This window comes from Carcharodon carcharias, chromosome 15, assembly GCF_017639515.1.
Source record: "Carcharodon carcharias isolate sCarCar2 chromosome 15, sCarCar2.pri, whole genome shotgun sequence".
In the NCBI taxonomy this organism is placed as follows: Eukaryota; Metazoa; Chordata; class Chondrichthyes; order Lamniformes; family Lamnidae; genus Carcharodon; species Carcharodon carcharias.
The window spans coordinates 62,209,923-62,218,965 of record NC_054481.1 but is presented as its reverse complement, the minus strand read 5'-3'; the positions used below and the strand labels follow the sequence as shown (position 1 = coordinate 62,218,965).

At 43.3% G+C, this 9,043-nt stretch overlaps 1 protein-coding gene across 1 annotated transcript in view; it reads right to left on the bottom strand.

Annotated features, from left to right (window-relative positions):
- Window positions 1-202: 202 nt before the first annotated feature.
- The window catches only part of LOC121288304 (heparan sulfate glucosamine 3-O-sulfotransferase 4-like), a 219,171-nt gene continuing 210,330 nt past the window's right edge, over window positions 203-9,043 (bottom strand). Inside the window, exon 2 of the mRNA XM_041206840.1 lies at window positions 203-918. Coding sequence (XP_041062774.1) covers window positions 276-918 — 643 coding nt within the window. The 3' untranslated portion in view covers window positions 203-275. The remainder of the gene's footprint in view (window positions 919-9,043) is intronic.

The window sequence follows — 9,043 nt, the reverse complement described above, 5'->3', positions numbered from 1 at the left end:
ATCTGATATGGGTGAAAGGAACTGCAAAAAAACCCAGCAAACTTGAGCTGAACTAAACACAACTCATCTTCAAAATAGTTTCAATTCATAAGCACACAACCTTTGGTAATCTGTAATATGGCTTGAAAATCAGTCCCCTTTTTTATTAATTACAGTCTTAATAAAACTCTTCATTTCACAGGACTAACAATATAGTCTTATTATTTTTATATATTTTTTCAACAAGAAACCAATTTCTCTTCCCTCTTCCGTTTAACTTTAGTCTGATGATGTCCTCAACTAATTTCTTGATTTTCATCCTTTTCCCAATCAAAGTCTTCTCCTGTAATCTGATGGAACATGACATTGAAAGGCCGATAAAACTTCCGTAGTCTGTGGATTACGTCGGGATCTATTTTTGGATGAGTTCTCCCCTTAGATTTGCCAAGGCACCTCGGCATGCTGCTATCCTCTGGTTTCTTCAGGCAAGGAAACCCCTTGGTTTTGTTGAAGTAAAAGTGTTTGTCCGTGACGATCCTCTTGAGGCCCAAGAAGTCCTGCACTTTGCCCATTTCTCCAGCTGGATCAATGATGAGCCTCTCCCCGCTGACAAAATGGATTTGGGAGAGGGGAAAAAATTGGAGCCAGTTTTCCAGATGCAAGGCATAGATTCCAATGCGGATAGCACTCCAAGAAGCATCGATCAGGCCCAGGGTCCTGTTCTTGAAGGCCAGAACTTCAAAGGTTGGAATCTCAGGTTTTTTGGACAATGTCTGGGTATAGTCTGAAATGGCTCTGGTCACTGGGTTCCTGACCACTACGATGAGTTTAGTGTCCTTTGCCATTGAGAAGATTCGCTTTGGTACCTCTCTGGTAACAAAGTAACTGGGTGTTTTCTCCATGGTGATTTGACCATCCAAGGTCTTGGGCATCAAGTTTCTAAAGACAAAAAAAAAGATGGACTCATTTAGCACTGGATCTTAGTTTTATTTTACAGTTCCTTTCCCATAACCCCCAGTCACACCCCCACCACACCCACAATCCCAACAGCTACTTGTACTGGAGAATGCACAGGCTCTTCTGAACCAATGTTCTTCCCTGTGTGAGTCTCAACCAACATTACGAAAACAGTTGTAGACAGGCAACAGATTACATAATCAGATGTGCACAAGCCTATGGCTGTAATACAGTAAACAAAGGGGGAGAGATTGTGCCTGATAAAAATGGACAGAAGGTGACTTATGATTTTGTTGCAATCTTTTCAATGAAAATAATAACATCACATGGTTTACAAACACCATTTCCATTGAGCCTATGTTCTTCATATATTCCATTTACATGATGTATGTATTATTGGACTGCTTCAGTATCTGAGGAGTCATGATAGTACGGAAACTTTAGTGATCTTTCCCACTTTGAACTTTATGATGGAGGGAAAGTCACTGATGAAGCAGCTGAAGATGGTTGGGCCTAGGACACTACCCTGGGGAACTCCTCCAGCAATGTTCTGGGACTGAGATAGTTGGCCTCCAAACACCACAACCATCTTAATTTGTGCTGGGTATGACTCCAACCAGATACTCTCACTTCACCTCTGGCATTCAGCTTTTTTGTCCATGCTTGGACCAAGGTTGTAATGATGCCGGGAGCTGAGTGGCCCTGACTAAACCCTAACTGAAAATTAGTGAGCATGTTTTTGTTGAGTGAGTGCTGCTTGATAGCACTGTTGATGACACTTTCCTTCATTTGCTGAAGTTGGAGAGTATACTGATGGCGCAGTAACTGGCCAGTTAAATTTGTCCTGCTTTTTATGGACAGGCCATACCTGGGTAATTTTCCCACATTGTTGGCTAGATGCCAGTGTTGTAGCTGTACTGGAACAGCTTGGTTGAGGTCATGGTTTGTTATGGGGCACTAGTCTTCAGTACTACTGCTGGAATGTTGTCAGGGTCTATAGACTTTGCAGTGCCTTCAGTTGTCTCTAAATATCACATGGAGCGAATTGAATTGGCTGAAGACTGACATTTCTGACACTGGGGACCTTAGGAGGAGGGTGAAATGGGTCGTCCACTCAACACTTCTAGCTGAAGATTGTTACAATTCACCATATAAAAGGGAACAATTGATTTCTGTATTGTACAGGGGTAGATAAGGTGTGACCAGTGGAGGTAGTACCTTACATTTTCCAAAGACTTCCAACTGCCACAGAAGAGGATGTTACACAAGATTAGGCACCATGGGGTTGGGGGTAATTTTGGGTGAAATTGTCCAACATGATGGGAAGATCAGAGAAGTGGAATATTTTTTAAAAGATGAGAGACTAGTAAATATTGGTATTCATAGGGATTTGGGGTCTTTGTACATAAATCACAGATGCAATTAGGAAAGCAAATGGTTTAATTGAAGCTTTTATTGAATGGGGGTATATGAGTAAGGAAGTCTTGTTGCAGTTATATAGGGTTTTGGTGAGATCATACCTGGAATATGATGTACAGTTTTGGTCTCCTTAAGTAAGGAAGAATATATTTGTCTTTGACTCTTTTGAAGATTAGTAATTTTAAACTTGAAATGTTAGCTTTATTTCTCTCTCCACAGATGCTGCCAGACCTGTTAGCCATTTCCAGCATTTTCTGTATTTATTTCAGATTTCCAACATCTGCAGTATTTTTGCTTTTATTCAATGGATTTGGGGATTGGGTGAGAAAGTGCACTGATGTTGAAGATCAGCCATATCTTACTGAAAGGTGGAGAAGGCTCGAGGGGTCATGTGACTTAATTCTGTTCTTTCTTCTTATGTTATTATGATCTGGTAAAGTAGTTAAATGGTGCTGAACATTGTGCAATCATCAGCAAAAATCTCCACTTCTGACCTTATGATGGAAGGAAGGTCATTGATGAAGCAGCTGAAGATGGTTGGGCCTAGGACACTACCCTGAGGAACTCCTGCAGTGATGTCCTGGAGCTGAGATGACTGACCTCCAACAACCACAACCATTTTCCTTTTTGCTAGGTATGACTCCAACCAGTGGAGAGTTTTCCCTTGATTCCCATTGACTCCAGTTTTGCTCGGGCTCCTTAATACCACATTTGATCAAATGCTGCTTTGATGTCAAGGCCAGTCACTCTCACTTCACCTTGGGAGTTCAGCTCTTTTGTCCATGTTTGAACCAAGGCTGTAATGAGGTCAGTAGCTGAATGGCCCTGGCGGAATCCAAACTGGGCATCAGTGAGCATGTTATTGCAAAGCAAGTGCTGCAAGTGGAGCACAACTCCTCAATACTATTGCCGGAATATTGTCAGGGCCCATAGCCTTTGCAGTAACCAATGCCTTCAGCCGTTTCTTGACATCACGTGGCATGAATCAAATTGGCCGAAGACTGGCATCTGTGATGCTGGGGACCTCAGGAGGATGAGATGGGTCATCCCCTTGGCATTTCTGAGGATTTTTGTAAATGCTTCAGCCTTTTTCTTTGCACTGATGTACTGGGCTCTCCCTTCATTGAAGACAGGAATATTTTTGGAGCCGCCTCCTCCAGTAAGTTATTCAATTGTCCACCACCATTTACCACTTGATGTGGCAGGACTGCAGAGCTTTGATCTGATCCGTTGGTTGTAGATTTGCTTAGCTCTATCTATTGCTTGCTCCTTATACTGTTTGGCATGCAAATAGTCCTGTGTTGTAGCACTAGGTTGACACTTCATTTTAAGGTATGCCTGGTGCTGCTCCTGGCATGCCTTCCTGCACTGTTCTTTAAACCAGGGTTGATCCCCTGGCTTGGCAGTAATGGTAGATTGGGGGATATGTTGGCCCATGAGGTTACAGATTGTGGCTGAGTACAATCCTGCTGCTGATGAAGGTCTGCAGCGTCTCATGGTTGCCCAGTCTTGAGTTGCTAGATCTGTTTGAAATCTGTCCCGTTTAGCATGATGGCATTGCCACACAACACGATGCGATAAAGCAGCTTGGAGAGCCTGTTAAAGTGTTATTATGCACTTTGTTCTCCTACAAATAATGGGATGCTATGTGGCTGGGCTTGGTCACGCTAACTACACACATTTTACCTTGCCAACCTCACAAGCCTGCATAAAATAGATGAAGGGGCCAAGCTTGACAGAGTAGGATGCTGAGATGGTTGCAAATTCTGGGAAAGAATGTAATTGAAAAACCAGTCAATAAGTGACGTCTTTACAAAATGCCTGTGCATGTTCCCAGGGCTCAGCATTTTGGGTGTCTGAGCTATACAGATTACAGGTTCAAGCCCTAATTTGTGCTGGGTTAGCTGATCTTGCCTCAGCTGTCGCAGTGTGATTTAACTGACCTTAGTGCTTCTGGGCCAGGGATGGTAAATAAAATCAGCCAGCATTCCTGTTCGTGATTGCTATCTAGTGTATATTGCCATCAGGTGAACAACAGTCCTCCTTAGCTGTTACACAGTTCACAGGGAAATAGGTTGTTATCAGTCACAATCTCTTTCACAGTGTTCAGTACCATTTGGAACTTCTCAGATAATAAAGCAGTCTGTGCCCACATGCAGCAAGACCAGGACAGCATTCAGGCTTGGGCTGAGAAGTGGCATGTAACTTGCAACACAAATGGCAGGCAATGACCATCTCCAACAAGAGAGAATCCAACCATCTCTCCTTGACATTTAATGATATTGCTGAATCCCCCACAGTCAACATCCTGAGTGTCACCATTGATCAGAAACTGAACAGGACCTGTAATACAAATACTGTGACTACAAGAGCAGATCAGATGCTGGGAATTCTCCAGGGAGTAACTCACCTCCTAACTTCTCAAAATCTGTTCTCCATCTACAAGCACAAATCAGGAGTGTGATGGAATAGTCTCCGCTTGCCTGGGTGATTACAGCTCCAACAATACCAAAGAAGCATGACACCATCCAATCAAAGCAGCCGCTCAATAAGCATCAAATTGACTATCTTAAAACATTAATTTCCTCCATCACTGAAGCACCGTGTATGCAGTGTATACTGATTCACAAGATGGACTGCAGCAATTCACCAGTACTGTTTCAATAGCATCTTCCAAATCTGCAACCTCTATCATCGAGAAGAACAAACGTGGCCGACGCATGGAAACATCAGCACCTGCAAGTTCCCCTGCAAGTCTCACACCATCCTGCCCTGTTGCTGGATCAAAATCCTGGAATTCCTTCCCTGACAACATTGGGTGTATCTACACCACAAGGACTGCAGTGGTTCAAGAAAGCACCTCACTAACATCTGCTCAAGGGCAATCAGAGATGGGCAATTAATACTGGCCTTTTATAAATCAAGACAAAGCAATAGGGTGATTTCAAGCTTGTGCTAGAGCAGGGGAGAACAAGACCTTACATTTATGTAGAGCTTTTAATGTGGAAAAATGCCCCAAAGTGCTTTTTGGTGGCATAATCCAAAACTTCACGTTGAACCAAAAAAGCTATTAGGAGGTAAGAACAAAAGCCCAGTGAAAGAGTTGGATGCTATGGAGGAGAGGGAATTGGAGACATCATGGGTATAGGGTGGAAATTCCAGAGTGTTGAGATACAGGCTAATAGTGGGGCAAAGTAGGTGGGGAAAATATAAAAGCTCAAAGGCAATCAAGTGGGGAGTTCGGGAAGTTGGAGGTTGTAGGGCTTGAGTGCGTGGAGATAGGGAGGGAGGAGGTCATGAAAATATAAAAACATAAGAATGAGAATTGTAAAGGAAAATTTAAGGGAGTGGAAACTGATGTAGGTCAGCAAGTCCAGTTGTGGTAGTTGAAGAGCACTTTGTGTGGAATCGGATAGGGACACTGAAATTTATGGAATGTGAAATATGGGTGGTTGCCCAAGAGAGCTTTGGAATTGTTGAGTCTGATGTTGATGAAGGAAAGAATGAGAGTATAAGCAACAGATGTAATTAGGTGGAGGCAGAGATAGCTGATATTACGGGGTGCAGTTTGCTAGCCTTTGTGATACGGGGAGAGATTTTCAATTCTGAGTCAGGAATCCACTCGCTGGTTCAGTTCCGGATGCTGGCAATGCATCTCATCAGTGTCACTGTCTCAGTGCAATTTTCAAAAGGTTTTGGCCTGGTGGCAGGTTTGTGCCCAAATGTGGCCTGAAGGCAGGACACAGTCACCAAGCACCCTTTGAACAGGTGAGTGGCAAATGTTATTGGGCCTGCCACTTGCTGTGCAGATGACTGTGTAGCATGAAGTATGGGATCAGGCTGGCAATTGTTGCTTTCCTGGAAATCCTCACCAACGCTGTGGCGGAGAGGTGGCAGGTTATTTTAACTGCATCTGGCCAGAATAAAGCGCTGCAGGAGACTAACAGGGCTTGGCTGGTGGTGGCGGAGGAGGTCAGCAGTTGTGGTATAACCAGGAGGATGAAGGACCAATGCCCAAGTGCTTCACTGACCTCATTAGATCTGGAAGGTTGAGTGGCAAGTGGCACCCGGGTGACTGGCCTTCAGCTCTGTATACAGCAACATGCATCTGAGTTCAGCTGATTGTGTCCCCATATTGCTCCCTAACTTTGTCAGAGTGAATATCCAGTTGCAACACTCAGATGTCAGCTACGTTCACATGTCAGTAAAAATGACAAGGATACATCACAGAAGCATAACAGCTCACTTAGTGTCATGCTGTGAGAATTAAGGGAGGGCAGCAAACTCATACATCATTCTGCTCTTCATCCTGCAGGAGAAGTGCACTTACAAACAACAGGAAATGGTGCATACCAGAGTGCCGGAACTGCATCAACTCATGGCCATAGAGGATGCTGGACAATAGCGCAGGTACCATCACAGCAGTCCATTGGCAATGGTGAGCTTGAAGCCAGGAAGAGCAGGGTCATTTGATAGCTCTTTCCTCAGGTGGAGGGCATGTAAGAGTTTCCTCCCCAATGCGTGTTGTAGCTTGTCGCCTGCTGTCATCATCGTCCAAATGGGGTACGAAATGTAGTAAGCTCTTGGGACTTCTTCGTGAGAGTACTGATCAGTAAATCTGCTTGGCACCAAGTTTCAAGAAGAATTTTGCACCTGCAAATCTCTGATTTAACTCTTCTAATGTAGGTATTTTGTAAGGATAACTTTTCAAAGCTGCGTTTAAATGTCATGGATTGAGACATACTCTGAATGATCCATCCTTCTTTATGACACGTGATTGAGCTGCACAAACCTGTGTGCTCTTGTAATCTTCTAATGATGTTGTCTTTCTCCATTTTGTCTAGTTCAACGTTCAGTTTGTCTTATATGTGGATGCTGCACTTATGTGGTGGGTCAGTTGATGGACGTGCTTTCTCCTGCAAGTGTCATATTGCAGCTCCCTTGAAACTGCCAATTCTGTCAACATTCTGGATATTTTGATGTTTGATTGTGAACTGAGATGATAGGAGTAGTTTCTGAGGTTGATCTGCCTTGTGATTCTGACTGATTCCATGGATTGTTACTAGTGTGAGGTCACGAGATGCTGGTAGACCTGCAGTTACTGGGCCTTTAGTTTCCACAATGTAGAACATCTGTGACACCCAGGAGGATTGATTGTACTTGCACTCTAGGCCTATGAACCCTGCACATGGAACAAGCGAATCATTGTCTGCTGAAAGTTTCACAGTAGTAGGTTTTGCCATGGCCTTCCACATCTGTTGATACATGTTGTTTAGAACTCTCAGAGATAGTATGTTGGCAGTTGTCCCATGTCAATCTTGGCTATACTGAATAGTTACCAGCTTTCTTAGGGCAGATAAATTTAATCTTGGCAAACATTTCAGACAGTGTGATGGCATCTATGTATCCTGCAAAATTACCAATGTGAAACATGCCCACCACTCTTGTCTCGTTGTGCATATCATTGTCATTTTCTGGTTTGTCAGTCACCTCATGCATATGTTTCTGACAGGGTAGTGGATGGACATCCTTATTCCTTGAAGGCACCATTGTGTACGATCTATTTGGATCAGTGAATGGCTCTTTGTAGCTGCATCAGCCATTGCTCTATTGCACTACCGCGGCCAATGGCCCTTTCTGCTACACGCCGTGCAGAGTTGAAAATCTGGGCATTCCCTTGGTGTGTGCAGAAGTCCACATCTTCCTCACGTCTTGCCAGGTTTGGGTTCTAGTGAGTGCATCAACAATTGAGGTGGCACTTAGGACCTGTAAGCTTTCTCGATCTGTGAGGATCGCCTTTTACTTAAGTCCATCCTTGATACTATACGTTTTGGCCTTGTCTAGCAGATCGTTCTTGAATGCTCCCTTGGGAGTGGATACAATGACTTACTCGGTTTGGCTTAAATAGCCAAGTGGTTATGGTACTGGGCTTGTAACCCCAAGATCAAGAGTTCAAATCTCACAATGGCAAACTATGAAACAATGTAACTTCATCTGAAAAACAGATGGAAACGTGTTTGTACTCAAAAGAGTTACAATGACCTACTCAACAATTCTGTCTGCGAACTCTGGGTTTGAAAAATTACAATGCACGTACCCTTTTATCTGCGTCTGCTGATGAAGTGGTCTTTGGATTTTGTAGGCTGTTGTCAAAATGACATGAACTCTAGCTGATGAATACAGAAGTTTAACATGATTCTGAACCAGTCTTCTAATGTAGACCATATCTTTTGGGGATCCTTTAGCTCCTCTTCTGTTAATCCTAATGTGTTCATCCATGTGTAGACCTTCGTTCCCAATTGCTAGGCAAATTTGTATGGTTTGCTTGTCTGGTTCAGACACAGCTGAATGAAAAAACTATTGCTCTGTACGCTGTTTAAACATTTAGAATTTGGATAGTAGGTCAACTGGATCCCAATTCAAACTGGGGAATTTTATGGACATCCTGACAAATACCCCTTTGAACTTCTGTCCTTCTGTAACACCTGGGATGAGTGTTGTAGCCACTTTCGTATGCTTTTCTGAAGCTCTGCCCATGAGGACGAATTGAGGCGGGAATGCACCACAGAGTAGTAACATTTTTGCTTTTTATTCAAATTATTGTTCAACTCCCAAAGCCACCTATTATAATTGCAACCTTCTCTGGCCTGATTTGTGTGACAATTTTTTTGTTTTTGTTTGTTCGACT